Source organism: Priapulus caudatus, unplaced genomic scaffold (genome assembly GCF_000485595.1).
Source record: "Priapulus caudatus unplaced genomic scaffold, Priapulus_caudatus-5.0.1 Scaffold45, whole genome shotgun sequence".
In the NCBI taxonomy this organism is placed as follows: domain Eukaryota; kingdom Metazoa; phylum Priapulida; class Priapulimorpha; order Priapulimorphida; family Priapulidae; genus Priapulus; species Priapulus caudatus.
Window position 1 is genome coordinate 532,172 of NW_014577106.1, and position 17,129 is coordinate 549,300.

At 40.7% G+C, this 17,129-nt stretch overlaps 3 protein-coding genes across 4 annotated transcripts in view; 2 read left to right on the forward strand and 1 right to left on the reverse strand.

The window, feature by feature from the left end:
- Positions 1–249: 249 nt before the first annotated feature.
- LOC106820763 (3-ketoacyl-CoA thiolase, mitochondrial-like) lies at positions 250–4,464 on the forward strand (the record flags this gene model as incomplete). The annotated part of the gene is given in 8 exon segments (XM_014825320.1): positions 250–378; positions 642–758; positions 978–1,125; positions 1,619–1,791; positions 1,910–2,012; positions 2,972–3,069; positions 3,396–3,550; positions 3,684–4,464. Coding segments are annotated over 8 exon segments (1,005 nt in total), but the record flags the coding sequence as incomplete, so codon positions are not given.
- Positions 4,465–4,579: 115 nt separating this feature from the next.
- On the reverse strand, positions 4,580–16,497 carry LOC106820761. Of its 2 annotated transcripts, none has more exons than XM_014825318.1 (10): positions 16,219–16,497; positions 14,636–14,994; positions 13,396–13,649; positions 12,861–12,958; positions 12,331–12,494; positions 9,879–9,953; positions 9,098–9,154; positions 8,511–8,671; positions 7,328–7,487; positions 4,580–6,004 (listed from the first exon to the last, which is right to left on the reverse strand). In XM_014825318.1, exons 2-10 carry the CDS (start codon positions 14,883–14,885, stop codon positions 5,184–5,186), a joined length of 2,040 nt encoding a protein of 679 aa, XP_014680804.1. In that variant the 5' UTR covers positions 14,886–14,994; positions 16,219–16,497; the 3' UTR covers positions 4,580–5,183. The 2 variants fall into 2 exon arrangements, with proteins under 2 accessions (XP_014680804.1, XP_014680805.1); XM_014825319.1 differs by lacking the exon at positions 16,219–16,497 and adding an exon at positions 15,440–15,458.
- Positions 16,498–16,624: 127 nt separating this feature from the next.
- LOC106820764 (zinc finger protein 236-like) overlaps positions 16,625–17,129 on the forward strand; it is a 14,993-nt gene continuing 14,488 nt past the window's right edge. Inside the window, exon 1 of the mRNA XM_014825321.1 lies at positions 16,625–16,743. The gene's annotated coding sequence lies outside the window, so the exon portion shown is untranslated. The remainder of the gene's footprint in view (positions 16,744–17,129) is intronic.

The window sequence follows — 17,129 nt, forward strand, 5'->3', positions numbered from 1 at the left end:
TCAATCTTTTTTGAGAAACAGGGAGGAATACATAGATACAGGAGTCTATCAATATTGATAGACTCCTGATAGATACACAACATGGAATTTCCATTGCTACCATGGTAAACTTTAAGCTATGGTGTCGCATTGCATCCAAGAGCTTTCGTTTTATCCTCACACAAGTTTACGTCTCACATCGAACATAATTACCTGGGTTGTTTTGGATAACAACTGCTGAACTTGTCCGATTTCTTGCTTACGTTTCAGACATCTGAAGATGGAGCTTATATTTCACGGCATACGGGACTGAGGTGTGGTATTCCAGATCACGTTCCGGCTCTTACTGTCAACAGGCTGTGTGGTTCTGGATTTCAGGCTATGATTACAGGTGCCCAGGTGATTACCATGTTTGATAACTCATTGTGTGTTTGCGGCTCTGGTAAAATTTTAGCCAAGATGGCAAAGTTGTGTTTTAGCTTATAATAAAAACTCGATCATAGCAACTGTATATATCTTATTATATGTCTTAATTCAAATCATATATATAACTTAAACGAATAGGTTATGGAATTCATTATCGCGCTTATAGAATGTGTGCTCATGCTACCAGCTTATAGAGATATTAGACACCAATGTAAAGTAATTTGTTTTTCATGCAGGAGATTCAACTGAAGGAGTCTGAAGTTGTCCTCACAGGTGGATCCGAAAACATGAGCAATGCACCATATGCTCTGTGGGGTGTTCGCTATGGAACTAAATTTGGTCAAGACCTAAAAGTATGTGCTTGCACTACTGAATAACAAGATTTGTTCAAAACAGGGATATAAACGAAAGATAAATCCAGCAAATTAATATATCCTAGGTGAAACTGAGTCAGAATTCAATTTTGCAACATGTATTAGAGATATTTATTGTCTTACTCCTGCTAAAGAAGTTTAGCCTTGAAAAAATACATGTAGATGTAACTTCATGATGTGAATTATGTTTTTGTTTAGTTGAAGTGCCAACTATGGGCAACTCTTACCGATCAGTACATTAAGACTCCAATGGGCATCACAGCAGAGAATCTGGCGGAGAAGTATAGCCTAACGAAGGCTGACTGTGATGCATTTGCTCTTCTGTCCCAGCAGCGTTGGAAAACAGGTGCCAAATAATAATTTTTGATGGCTTGAAGGATATACATAACGGAATTTGTGTTATGTTACGTGTCTGTTTCATCATCGTGATGCAAACCAAACAAATGGTGAAAACCTTTACAAATCTGCCAGTGTTTGTTACGTATGATTATATATAGTTTGTGCTGCATTTTGTAGAAATGCTATAAGTTGAGTAATTGAAGTTTGTTTAAGCATCATTTAAACACAAGTTCAATTGAGTAATTATATATTATATGGGTCATTCCATCGGGTTGTGGAACAGTGTGTATGCAGCGCTATATCACACCCGATGGAATGACCCATATATATATTCATTGTGTGAGCATGCATGCTTATTTATATATCATACCACATGACTGTAGTCTGTAAAACTGGTTTAACAACATATAGTATTGTGCTAGTGTACTTTGTTATGGTATGTTACTTAAATTTTCTTAAACCATGCTCCCTGATTTCTAAGTTAAACTATCACTGCGCAGCAAACACAGCTGGAGTCTTCAAGGAAGAGATCACACCCATCACAATCAAGTCTAAGAAAGGAGAGATTACCGTGGATACAGACGAGCATCCACGTGACACTAGCCTTGAGATTCTCGGCAAGCTGCCGTGTGTGTTTAAGAAGGGAGGCACGGTCAGCGCGGGAAATGCATCGGTAGGTGGGACTGGTTTAACAAGTGAACAAATTATTAGTGTCTGTTGGACAGTGAAAGATCAGATCCACTCTGTTCGATAATGATTGTTAATGCGTACTTACCTACGTTATATTGCAGGGAGTATGCGATGGAGCAGCAATGGTCCTGGTTGCTAGCGAAGATGCTGTTAAGCAACACAACCTGAAGCCATTAGCCAAACTGGTTGCTTATAGTGTTAGTGGTGAGTACAGAGAGCAAAAGAAATTTCCTGGTTGCAGATGTGATATGTACCTCACCCGTAGCTAGAGCAAGGAAGAAGGGATGTACTTTGAAGAAACGGATGCTATCGCTACTCATGTTGTTGTTCCACAGACCTTGCCACGGTGACTCGTTCGTGATTGCAAGACATTCCAATTGTCATGCAAAATCACATTATACTTTAAAAAAAGTCATCATATTTTGCTAAACACCACATGTACAGACATTTACTAATACACCAGTCACATTGGTCGTGTTGGCAAAGACACAAGAGTTTGATTTGGGAACTTCTCAGTATTTAGTAGGCACGTTTAGCCGCTAAGAAATAATTTTACGTGCGTGCGTGTGAGCGAGCATGTGCATGTATGTGTGTATGATTGAGTGTATCTGTGTTTGTGTGTGTGTATATATTTAGGGCTTGAAATTCCTGAAATGTTGGCAAGAACATATTTAATTTGATTACCAAATTCTAGTTTCTAGTAGCCAGGCTGGTTAATTAGTTCTAGTTCTGGATCAGGGGCCCGTTGTCAGAAACAAAATTAGTCTTAACATTAGTCTTAACATTAACAATTTCTCCTAGACCAGCGACATCACTTTATCGCGTTGTTTTGTTATTTGTTATAACAACTCGTATTGTTATGGGGAAATCTGCTACGATTTTCCATTCTCGTAACTTGGCAGCGTTTCTGTCAACGGTCTAAGAGAAAAAATTTATGTTAAGACTAATGTTAAGACCAATTTTGTTACTGACAATGGGCCCCTGGTTAATATGATGCACTATAATTGTATAATTAGTGTTCCCGCATGAATTGAAAAGAATTCTAACAGATTTGAAGGATGGCTAAGCCTACTACTAGTGTTATCAAATAATTAGTCCAGCTGCCTAGTGGAAAGAACATGACCTACGCACCCTCTTATTTGTATATACATATATATCTTCAGGTTGTGATCCGCACATCATGGGCATTGGACCGGTACCTGCTATACGGAACCTCCTGACAAAAACTGGGCTGGAACTGAAGGACATTGATGTCATTGAGGTAGATTAAACCTAGTCGGCTGATAGTAGCTCAACAGTGCCTGTGCATGTCATCGTGTAGGCAGTGACTGAGATGTTACTCCGGTCTCGAACGTTTTATGCTGTTTACATCATAAGGATTCCTCGAAATGCATGTGTATAAAGTCAGTGAATCTCTGAGTGCCTTAGGTGATTGTAGCTCTGCAATTATGGTTTGTGATAGTCACTTGATTTTTCTGTTCTTCGTGCCATTTTCTTCTAAAACAATGCTTAATAATTTACTCTTACAAAGCATTTCGTTATAATTGAACAAATGGGTTAATAACTTATTCATTAAATTACTTGTAGGTGAACGAGGCATTTGCACCCCAGTTCCTTTCAGTACAGAAAGAACTAGGGTTGGACATGGAAAACACCAATGTGAATGGTGGCGCCATCGCTCTTGGCCACCCGGTCGCAGCTTCAGGAGGACGTATCACTGCTAACCTCACATATGAGCTGCAGTAAGTGTTGCACTCTGTGACTGACGAAGTCTGTAAGAAGAGTAGACTGTTTTCGAGAGTTTCCTTGGTTGAACGCACGTGCACAAATTTAATACGTTATTTTGTGTAGTTGTAAAATCACTTTTTGTTACAGGAGGCGTCAAGGAAGATATGCTATTGGTTCGGCCTGCATTGGAGGTGGGCAAGGCATTGCCGTGCTGTTAGAAAGGTGTTGAACAGCCTCTGTGTCTTCTACAAAGGCTAGTGACAAGTTACACATGATCTACTCATCCGACATGAAGTTATTTCTTCTTGTTGAAAAAAATTAATGCTAGAGCCTTACGCATTTTTAACAAAGACCGCTACAGAGTGCGCAAAGCGAAATGTCGTCTTGTCTGCAGGCTGGTTTATTCATTCCAGGTTGTTCATAGTCTGAACTCGGTAGCGTGTCAATAACATGATTATCTGCAATTCATATTAGGTTGGTACGAGTTACCATTGGATCAATTGAACGTAAATTAATTCTCAATGATACCTACGTTTTCAATCTTAATAAGAGGCTAGCTAGCTTTCAGATTGTTGCAGCTGAGGTTGTTGTGCAGTCAGATCGATTGCAGCAACAGCAGATCGATTGTTGCAACAGCAGATCGATTGTTGTGCAGTCTCAGATCGTTGCAGATTGTTGGCCATTTAAATATGACACTGCTCTTCTTAACTCGACCAGGATTGAGACTAGGGCAATACCTCTTAAGTATCAGTATTCAGCATACATCCGAGTTGCATCTAGTAATAATTTTCAGGTATCTCGTTATATCAGCTCCATCGAGTGCACATGGCGATAATCTTGTAAAGCAGATGGATGCCTGACTGAATGTTTTGTGATATTTTGTACGAAATTATATTAAATTACATATATTGGTGGCGTTTATTGTAAATGGATTTTTTGTGTTATGGTTTGTGAGCATGTGGTCGTAGTGTGCGAGTGAATCTGCATGATATTAGTACGAAATGTAAACATGTGAAGATTAACAAAACTTGCAATATCCAGTATTTGTCAAAACATTAAATACTTTTATTTCCTGTTCAAAACGTCACAAATTCAGTATAAAAATTATATATATAAGCAGCTACTATAATTAAAGATTATAATAATTATGAGTCGGTTGGCTTTGTGCAGTTTGAACAATTGTTACATCTGACATTACATATTTATATAGCACACATAATATTACTATTTTAGCAACCTTTTCAAACATGTGCAGTGACAGAATAAACCAATTGCAATAATTCAAAGAACTAAACACAATAATAAAAAATTAAAGCTGGTTTGGAAAGAGCACTGTACAAAAGATTCATTTCATTTTTTCACATTTTCTTTGTCATATTGTTGTCAGTATTCATGTGATATTTTTGCTAAATCGAAATCTGGATAATGTGCTATGATTTTCCAGGCACACTAGACTGGTCTGATTCGATGTTACAAATAAACGTTGGAATTTCTATAAATTAAAGGTGCCACATTGTGAATATGACAACTGGTGACCAACCATAATTTTAGTACGTTTTATCATTTTTCTCACACAAAAGGCCATCATATACATATACTGCACTGGTGATACAGCACGAAACAACATTGGCAGCATCAGGAGCAATGTCACGAGCTGACGTCCATGTCTGCCAGAGTGCCACACCGCCGAAGCTTCTGCGGTGTTGAGGAGACAATCGGTTCCCAGTAGAAAAAAGAACCCGTGCTTGGTTCTTTTCCAGCCACCTTTTGCATGGCAAGAGACTCCAGTGGTTTGCATGCCTCCGAGGTCAGGGACTGGCGACCAGAATCCGCCTCCATCTCACTGCTGTTTGACCGATCTTCCAACAGCTGATGCTTCAGTGCGTTAGCGTGGTCGCCGGCACGCACGGCAGCGACATTTGCAATTTTCGCCTTGTTCACGGGAAGTTCGCTGAGGTTTTCCGACGGGTTACGGCCGAAGGTGTTCGACAGAAAGCCGCTCTGGTACACGGAGTCGTGATTCGTCAACTGGAGGCTGCCCGTCACGTACCCCGTGTCCTGATTCGTCGACATCAGGTGGCTGCCGGTCATGCACGCGTCGTGACTCGTCAGGTTTGTCGGCGGCTGCGACGCCGCGAGCGGGCCGGCCGCGGCGGCATCGTCGTCGCCGCGAGAGTTCTCGTCGGCGTCCATCGCGCAGATCATCGACAGCGTCAGGTTGCGGCGCGCCGTCGTCACCGTCGGCCGCTCAGTGAAGCTCGTCTCTGGCTTGCTGCTCGCACGCTCGTGGTTCACCAGGCTGTCATTGCCGTGCGCGACCCGGTCCCCGCTGCTGCCATCGCTACCGCTAAGGAAGCTGCCATACTGACCGCTATGAATGTCGGACAAGCTGCGACAGTCGACGGTGGCGTCGTCGACCGATGCGAGTCTCTGGCTCATCCTGCTGCCCGCCGATGACAACGTGGCGCCTGATGCGGCAAAAAACACCGCGATTTAACAATATAAACCCTTGAAACGTACGATGCCCGTTTTACATCAAGAAATCCCCCACAAAAAAGAAAGAAGAATATAACGATCAAGTTTACACTATATGTAGTTTGTAACTGTACAGTACTCTAGGTGTAATTAATATACAGTATTATATACGCTACCTGAAATAATAAATAACTAGATTTTGCTATGTTAAATAAATGCTTACCAATGCTTAACAACAGATGTGAGTCTCGTGTTTGATTATGTACTGCATAGCAATTTACATAGTATATACACTATATCAGTATATACAGTTTCAGTTCAGTTTTAGTTCATATGTCACGTTCCAATCAGTGTGCAATCTCTATCGGGTTTTACATAAATAAAAACACTTGAATTTATATAATGTTCAGACGAGGACATACCACTGTAATATGCGTAAAATTATGCACAAAACAAACATTAGCACTATGCATGGCATTTTGCTATACACATGTACACATTTATTTCACTATTTGGTTTGTTAGTTTCCTACGTTTAAAAGTAATGCATATTAATTCTAATTAATTCTAATTATTAATCGATTTCCAGGGCAACTTTTTCTTTTGGGGTCGCCCCCGATATCATGTTTTCGAGGGCTCTTTTTGGCATTTCGGGGGCGAAATCGCCCGCCGCCCCCATGTATTTTTTTCCCTGGCTTCCAGCGCTATCACAGTTCTCATGAAGTCACACAGGACTCATCCAGATGCAAGTTATAAAGTCGAAGGAATAGTATTTCACTTCATACTCACATTAAAGTGATTACGTCACCGTAAATAGTAAAAGTAAAAAAATCATGTCCACTTTTTCACAAAATGTAAGTAATTCTGTTCACATTATATGGTTAAACTGCTGCATTATACTTCCTATTTTACTATATTGTCCGATGTAAACATAAACTCGTGACTCATACATAGCCCATAGCAAGCAATTAATGTCAGGATCATAATGTCAAATCGTCCAGGTTTTCTGGATTTTTAACTAGTTAAGAAACAATCTTATCAGGTAAGAATTTGAAGATATATATACATTTAGTCCCGTTAGTACTTACTTTTAATGTAAAAAATGGCAACAAAAATTTTACAAATAATATACACCATAGAAAATTCGTGACGTAGTCAATTTAACTTGACCCTGCATATTAACCCTGGTACTATTGACACGCCTCGCATATTTCCTAAAACATTTGCAGCGATCTCAAAAATGAAAAAAATGAAAACTAAAATCCTGGAAATCCGCAGAAGATTCTCATTCCTGTATATATCAGTAGATATACATACCTGGAGTCTTCTCTCCTGACGCAAGGCTCCCAATCGGTGACATCTGAGGACTATTCATCTGGCTGGGGGGAGTGTCAGAGGCACGTGGCGCTACCTTGTGATGAGGGCCGACATCGAATTTTGAAAGGATTTCGGGACTATTATCACAGTCGTATTCCACCTGTATATGAAAAGCTCAAGTTAAGTAATTACCATAGCACCATATCAACACCTATAAAACACCATAGGCTCTTGCCTTGTTTGTTATTCAATAGGGCAGTAGTTGAGTTACACATTTTAACATTGTGCAGGTGTCCTCATTTGTGTATGGAGTGTGATGAACTAACCTTACCGGATGTGTACATGTGGCAACAAATTTACAATCACAGTAACAGTACAGTTCCTCAATCACTTATCTGTAATTCCAAAATGTGAAAAGCACTGACAACCAAAATATTTTTGCGGAGCGTCCTTCGTGCACATAACACAGCCCGGAGCTGTCGAACATGACCCGGCGCAGTGCACGCTTGACCCAAACAATTATGCCGCGTCAGTTGTATTGTTTTGCTTTTTAGGTATTTTGAGCTAAATTTCACTGTGAAAATTTCAAAAACATTTGCATATTCTCTTATGGATAACAGTGAGAAGAAGAAAAGGAATTAAGCATGTATTATTATCGATAGCACATAAAATGAAGTCATTGCAGAAGCTCCACAGTTGCTGCATGCTATGGAATTCTGTAACAGACTCTGCTAGGGCATTACTGTTATGTGGTAAATGTATTGTAGTACTGTTCTGAAATCCAAGCAATTTTCAAATTTTGAAACACACCTGGCTCAAGGATTTCAGGTAAGGGATTGTGGATTTGTACAAAACCATGCCACCGATGCACTAGCATCATATGTGCATTGGCAGCTAATCGATATTTGTTAGGTCATCTGGTAACCATACCGATAACACGGTATATAATATTCTGTATGAAGTGCTGCAAAATTTAATGCTGTGCATGTGTCGACAGTCATAAAGATAACTCTAGATTAAGTATTTAGTATCAACAGTTTGAAAGTGAAATAGTTTTTTAACGCATAACACCTCGCACTCGGCGCATATCACATTGGTTAGTATTGGATCTGGCTTGCACTTAGGTTTTTCAAATTTGTATGTGCCGATAGACAGCTAATTTGATGCTAATTGCACAACTGACCTGGTCACCCGTGACAAGATGCCAGCCACGGCCGGGACTGGCCACATCATCAACCTGTGCCACGTCCGAGCTGATCCCATTGGCTTCCTCGCAGAAGAACAACTTCCTGCGCAGCACAGAATTGTTCAGTGGCTCCTCCTCTTGGTAGGTATAGTAATGAGCTGCACAAAGCACAGAGATTATGACTTTATTAACAACCTGCAAGAAGCAAGGCTCAACGTGTAATGCAAACATCATGACATTATGTAATTATGATAACATGTTTTGGCTGCTGATGCACACGAAAATTGCAGGGAAAGTATGCTAGTTCATTTATCTAACTTGTTGTGTACGCACACACGCACGCACGCGCAAATGCATGCTTGAACACACACATAAATTCACGCATGTATGCTTGAACACATACACAAATTCATGCATGCATGCTCGAAAACGGACACAAATTTATGCATGCATGCTTGAACAGATACACACAACAAGTGCAAGCATGCATGTTTGAACACACACAAATGCATTCGTGAATGCTTGAACACAAAGACACATGAGTGATTATAAACGCTGTTTGTGCAGTGACGTCAACCACCTACCAAGAAGCTTCTCTAGGTTGACATTCATCGGCAACGTGAGGGTCGTCTGGCAGCTGGCTGTAATTGCAGTGTAGAATGATAATACACTCAGTAGACGAGAACATCTCAGCAGGGAACCGAATGCAAGGTGGCCATGACATCAATGACACAGTTAATTAACATTAGCATCGCAGAACGTCGTTCTACTCCAACCACACAGAAAATACTGACCGTTTACACTAACCCTGACTAGCATTTTTTGGGATCGGTAAATGAAGAAAGACCTGTTGACTAGACTCCTGAGAGATCAGCAAATCATTCTGCCCATCCCTTGGTGAAATTTCTAACACTTACATACTCACAATACATAGTGCACAGTTACGCATAGAATATGACAAATAATATACGAGTATTCATAAACAGGATTCAAAATCAAGGGCAACAATCGGCAGTTTCTCTGTTCTCAATGTTGGCAGCAGATACTTGCTGCCAAGAAATTCCTTAAAAAGTAAAAGCACCAAAGTTACAGGCAATTTCTGTTGCCATGGTGGGTAGTTGTTCAGGCATGTTTTGTTTTTTTAAATCATGTAGATCCTATGTGACCGTCCATACTTAATTTGGGGGTGGGCAACTTGGGTAAAGCATGGCATTCATATTTAGAATGAACGAACCACGGAAATAGGGCTAGGAGGCCAAACCAGCTTCCATATGAACAGAGGCAATAAGACAGTACTAGTGGGGTGGGAGGAAGTGGAACTGCTATGGGTTTTATCAGGCTTCTACTCTCTTAAAAATATCTTACCATCTTGGAGTTTCCTGGTAGCAGAGCCAGTACAGTCATCTTCTGGTGACTGATTTTTTACACTAGTATTAGGCACTGTGAAAATAAATAAATGAAAAATTAACAGAGTAAGGGTACATTAACTGTGTGATAAATCCATGTACTCAACCTATTAGCAAGTTTATAAAATTGGTTTAGTCGTGTTTGTCAACTTGAATAAAGTTGATTTCACTTGACACAAGTTAGCAGCAAATAATAAGAGCTAGAAATACAATCAGTTGGTAGTGGTCCAGTAGATGAGTCCTGACCTCTATGAGATTGTTGTAGACATGGAACTGTTTTTATGCCCCCACCGCGGGCGCGTTTTTATGCGCATTTGCAAATTTTATCTGTCTTGGCTGCAGACTAGTCAGGAACGAGATTTATGGTTGACCATGTGGCCTGTGATGGCTGACTTGAGTAGTTTGTCTGTGGTGGAGGTCAGACAGTCCCGAGTGCAACATATGTTGCCACTTCTGAATTATACCCCTTGTTCAAGTTATTGTTATTTGTAATTTTATTATCAGGCTTTCCCATATGGAGACACTGGTACAATAAGCATTACCAAGTTGGTAAACCGAGTCGAAGATATCATCACGGTCTAATTCGTTTTTCTAATTATGGCATTTTTACCTCTTGTGGGCATTTTATTCACTTTTCTTTGTCCTTTTACCTCTATAACAAGTGCCACAGAGCGACAGCGCTCACCTGACGGCAGGTGTTCTGATGCTAAACTCACTGGCAAACGAATGAAGAGGCACCCTCCAATCACCGCGTTCGTGCTCAGAGCATATATCTAGGATATTAACTAATACTAGATTCTAAAAATCTATGATAGCTAGGCTTTGCTCATAGCGCGGTAGTACCAGTAATAAATATACAGCTGTGTAACTTTAATGACTTCGCCTATATTAACATGTTATCATGGATATCGTCGAGCGCGAGCGTAGTGTGGTGGTGGGGGGGAGAGTGGGGGAGGGCGGGTGGAGGGCGTCTAATAGCAAAAGCAGTTGCCGCGAGGATGGCGCCGTGCAAGTGCATCAATAACAAAAAGATGGCATCACCCTTCGGTGCCATGATAACCTCACTCCATTGAGTTGCTGAAATCCAAGTATATTCAGGCAGGAGAAATTTCGCTCAGCTGTGAGTTAACACATCTGCATTGCAAGGTTGCCAGGCAATAATTATGATTAGAATTAGTGACGGTTCACGCCGCCATACATGCGTAATGGGCTGCCCTATGTTTTGCCTACCCACGCGAGCATTCAGGGGTTCATTACAGTGAGCTAATACAGGGTGCTACTCAGGGTGCTAAATACAGACTGCTTAGAAAATAATATGATTTAAGGAGCGTAAACCTTGTTCAACAAAACATTTGCCCTTTGCAACATTGAACTTGCAACTGTAGCCTCACATCCACAATAGCAAAAGCAGTTCAGTCCTTTGGTTAACAGTCAACAAATCCATGTTAACCCTCCTCTTGAGGGGCAAAAGGTTATCCGACACTTGCTCTTCGCAGGTCAGCAGAAAGTACATTTCATGGTCCTTTCAATAAAGCCATAAAAATGCTAGGTCACTGCCTGAACAAAAAAGTTTTCAATTGCTGCCGTCAGACCATGTCCTCAGAATATGCCTAAAATCTGCCCTGTGCCCCATTGACCTTTTGACCTCAAATTTCGGCAGCAGTGATGGCTTTTCCTACCATGATGCTATACACGCGACTATCACGAGCCTAGGGTCGAGCCGTTTAGATTTGTGCGCAATTCTGCATTTCCCTCCTATACCTTAAGTTAAGGAGGAATTGTCCCCTTCTTTACACTCTCTGACCTTTGACCTTTGACCCCAGCTTCGACATCCCAACTCGTTTTCGGATTACCCCCCCACGTCCGAATATCGAGTGACCGTACGTCGAGCGGTTAAGATTTGTGCCAACTTGGTTACGACGCCGGCTGTGACTCACGTCTCATCGCGAAATTCTACAAGCTGCATCTGACTATGTCAGATGAGCTAAAAACCCATCGAGAACTACCTTAGGTAATGAGCATATTCCTCATATTGATCCTTTCTGCTTTTTTATCTTCCTCGTCTGGGACAACAGAGATGGCCTTTGTCATTAATGCCTGCACAACTTCTAATAATTATGTGAACTATCGGATAGCATGCCGTGCACAGCTGATTGCTCTTGCTCTTGTCACCTGTTGCCATCTGGTGACAAGCTCTAGAAAACTTTCATTCTGATTGACAAGGATAGCAAGACCAGGTGTAGAAACTGTTGGTAACACGTTAAATACATGGATCTATCATAAAATAAATGTACCTGAATATAAACACAAAATCTGATTAACATATTTCAGAGTATATATTCTCCACTGCAAATATATTCTTCACAAAATTCTTATGGACTGATGACAGAATGTGTATGACACACACTAACCGCACTCATTCCTTGCAGTCACGATCGCAGCAGTCCTTTCAATGGCCACCGGTCCGACTGGCTGGTTGTTTGGGGATGGTGATGCTGCTAGCTGCGTGTGGGCATGCCGAAGAAAGTATTCGTCTATAGCACTCTGGAATTTGCTCTCCGTTTCATGGTCTAAGCTATTTAATGGAGAACAGCATAAAGAAATGGTATTTAAATCTGAAATGTACACGGCAGTGTTTCTTACATCAGTGTCTTCTGTTAGTCCAACAGTGTCATGTTTACACATAAACGCAACATAACACATGGAACTCTGGCACACCTGTTGTAAAATAAAGATAGACATATCTGAACAGATGGCTTTGTCCAGCACAACAGGTTGTGTTTACATTAAATTCGCTCTGCTGATACTACTCGATGACCTGTTAGCAATGATTAGCTTCGACTTCTGTTTATCTCATCGGGTTCTTTCTAATTTGCCCAATTTTTAATAGATAACGCCAAAGCTTTGCGAAGACTATGTACATCATAAAGTGGTTGCTTACAAATGGTGCTGGGCCTGTTGCTGTGCATGATCACGTTCATCCATCTCTACCGGCTGCAGTACAGCGAGCTCATCGATCGTCCAGAAAAAACCCCTCTCCTGTCACAAACAGTTTACACATGCATGTGACACACACATATAGGCAATCGAAGGTGATTTGGATGACAAATGACACACGTTGTGTTGGATTTCTTCATAGTTAACATCAATCAAATGACTTTATCAACCTACTCCTACTGTATGTACTTATTAGAATAAAGCAAAATTCAATTATTACTCGTAACCGTTCCATTGTTTCATATTTGGAATTCTGACACAGATTTTTCTAGCAAACAACTGTTAGACACAGTGACATGTAGGTATGTACAGTTATCTTGAAATTAATAACACTTTTATTTACCAATAACAATTAATTACAACAATTAATTACAACAATTAATAATAATTACAACAATTAATAACAATTTAAATCCCATTTATTTATTGGCCCAAAGTGCACAGTCTAGACTTCCAGCATGACAGTTACAAACAATTACCTCTTTGTTTGGCGTTGGCACATTTTGAAAGACGGAGGGACTGAATGAGGGTGCTTGCAAGCGATCCATGAGTCCAATCTCAAATGGATTGATGCGCGGACCTGATGGAGTTTTTAACATTGATGATCCTGAAGATGATGGGTTGATGCGAGACCCTGACGGCGTTTTCGACGTTGATGACCCACTTGAACTGCTATAAGTCAGGTGTTTGAGCGGAGTTCCAGTATGGTACACTGATCCACCAGTACTGCTTTCTAGATAAAACAGTATGAACGCATTACATAAGCAAGATCTGGGTCTCATTGTCAGACACATCGCAATGTTACGACGATCATTAGTAAAATGATAATTCACACAACCAATCAGTCTCCATCCTCACACTATGTAATGGCAAAGGAAAGTTCATATCTATTACACCATGAAAAAGTGTCGTGCAATGATACAACATCGTGAATTTTTAATCCATTTGTATTCTGAAACTGCCATATCTCATTGCAATACCATTAGCAGCCAAGTGAAACTCTACCTTTTGGGAAAACCTATCATACTATAGCATCTATATCTGATGTCAGTTGTCAGGAGCATTTTAGTTGTGAAGTATCATAATTGCAACTTTTTTGAACATCGTAGTTGCGAAAAAGGAAAGATCCTAGCGAATTTTCTCTACAAGATATACACACAATGCTCTTTATTTTGCCTGAAAAACATGGCAGGATTGGCCCCAGACCTTTAACACATGACGGGTCCGACATGGCTTCAAAGCTGAAGCTAATCTGTGACATCCCATAAATCCTCTGACATGCCTTTATTCCCTAATCGACCTGAATTAATTTCCCAGCTGTGTTTACTTTTGACAATTCCAATATAGTCATGCTGTGTTTTCACATTTTGATGTATACATCTTTGAATTAATCAAGTTTACCTGTGTATTGGGGCTACTTATGACACAGGTAACTGACTCCAATTGGTACAATCTGCTCTCGGGACCTGCCCTATCTGTCAATAAACGACGTGCCTTATGAAATTCCTTGGGACAGTCCTGAACAAGAACTTGGTAATTTGCTGTCAAAAAGCAGTAGCACATAATGTTTGCAGCGAGAACTACTGGATTCCATGCAAGGTTCTCCTCAGGAATTTCAGAATGCACATCGTGAATGAACGTTCTCAATTCTCATGCTATGCACATTTCTTACTTTTAATGTGCTTTTGCCATCGGTATAACATGTGACTAAACACTCACCATACGGACTCTTAGACAGTGAAAACGTTGAAGGTGTTTTCGAGGTGCCCGCATTAGTGCGCGGGCTCCTGTGGATGACTAGTGTAGAATTTGGAGTTTTAAACACATGCCAAGGACTGTCACTGCTCGGGCAGACAGACTTAACAAAGGCATTGTGATCCATGGGAGATTTGTTCATCTGAACAGCTCTTCTAATTTCCTCAGGTTCAGGCTCCATGACTGAGCAGAGCTCTCCATATGGCTGGCTCATTCTATTCCGACTAGTTGCAAGTGATCAGCAACAATTTATACATGATGTGCAGCATTGGCAGACCACGCAGACCATCATCACAAGTTGCAATGTGTTATTGTTGCACAACCTGTAAAATATAATCATAATATAGATATACTAGTATAGTAATATAGTCTAGTAAAATAGTATACTCTTAGTCTAGACTATATGATTATATGAATATATAATTATGGCAATCTGAATCCTGAGAGTGATAATATGACATTGGTTTTCTCATAGATATATACAAACACATTGTGTTAGTAATAGTATATCTACAAATATCATCCATACCATTTACACATGTCGCACATTGCAAAAATTAATTGTGGTCAGCGCTTATATCCATGAACCGACAGATGTGCCATACATAATCCGGACCGTACATTGACGAATCATTATTATTCATTAATAATTGCACGTACACAGTGTCAACTTCTACTTAGAACTACGTTTATACTGGACAGTCCGCAAAAATTCATGCAAAAGAAAAAAACCGAAAAAAAGCAGCCCGCGACACCCCTGTTACCCACGTCCATGGCTGAGCACATCGTGGCTCGTGCTTGCTGGCTGGGGCTGCATTGCTTGAAGTACGCGGGGGGGGGGGAATGCACGTACTGCTTGTTACAGTCGCGTGGGCATGCTTATTACTGTATATGTAGGGGTGGGCACCGCTAGTATGAGGGAGCGACAGCAAAACTTTCCCGGAATCGAGGAAAAAGCTGCAATCGGGAATGACACAGGAGTGTGCCGGCCGGTACGCAAAAAGAGACGTTGCTGTGAATTTCATTACGATTTTCCATCTATATACTATAGTCAGAAGCATGTGGTGATCTATTTATTTTTGGATTGACACTATTTTGACAACGGTGGGTAAATACAGGAACATTTTCAAATCGGAGTTGTTCAATATGACAGCGGCGGTGCGCCGCAGTGCCTCCTATATGTAGTATGTTTTTGGCAGAGAGATGCGGCCAGTGAACTGCTGAGTGCTATTCTATTTTTGCTATTGCTTATCTATTTCTATGTGCCGCGGCATTAGCTCTAGTACTATAGCCCGCGTTCATTAACTGCCGCAGGCCCCGCATTAGCCCTGCGGCAGTTAATGAACGCGGGCTTTGCCTTTTTGGTGAGGAAGGTTGGAATTGCAAGTTCAAAGCTAGCCCGACCAGGCTGTGCGACGGATTGCTAGGTATTCTAACCCTAGCAATACCGTTTCTTGGAGCTAGTTCAAAGCGAGTGATAGCAAAACAAAAACAGTCAGTAGTAATAATACTAGCAAGCACAAGTAGGTACTATTAAGCAAATGTACCTGAGAACAAAATATACAAATATTGTATATTATACCAGTGATACCACACCGTAGAATAGAATAGCTTGATATTGACAATAATGATGATCTCAGAAATGAAAGTACTCGATAGTTTCAAACTTTCCCACGTTGATGCAGCGCCACCACGGTGTATTGGGCCCTTCTAAACACCGAAATGATTCGAAATGACTAAAAATGCTCCTAGTTAACTCTCGAAATGACACAAAATGACTCGAAATGTTTTGAAATGACTCAAAATGCACCATCCAAATGTGTAAAGTCGTTTCATTTCGAATCATTTTAGTCAATTCGAGATATTTTGGGTCATTTTGAGTCCTTCCGGTGTTTAGGAGGACCAGAGATTACAAAAGGCCAGATAGATGGCGCACTAGTCATGTGCATTTGTTTTTACGAGAAATGAGGATACATGTTATTTTCGGAGATACACAAATTATTATAACTGTTATTACCCACGCGGCCGCTAACTCGGCCTGATTGTGCATGTTTTAAACCACATCCGATACGGTAACTAGTTCTTATGTTTATTCGTCTTCGTTTAATATAAAAGTAAGTGAAACGTGTACCCAACGCAACGGCAACGAGGGTCGAGGCTGTACCGTGTAGTGTACGACCACAGGCACTTGGGCCGTTTCAATAATAAAATGATGGTTAATAAATACAACTTGTCAGTACTAGACCTACCAGTACCAGTACCAGTAATAGTCTTAATATTTGATTTGACCTAACCACTTCACTTAAATACCGTCCAATACACCGCTGCAACACAGCGCGCACTACGCACAGAAATTCCAGAACGCTCAAATCTTTTCACAACACTAGCAGGGGTCGAAATTAGATTTTTCCCGATATCCGCGGGATACCACATTCTTGTGCGGGATACCAGATTTCAA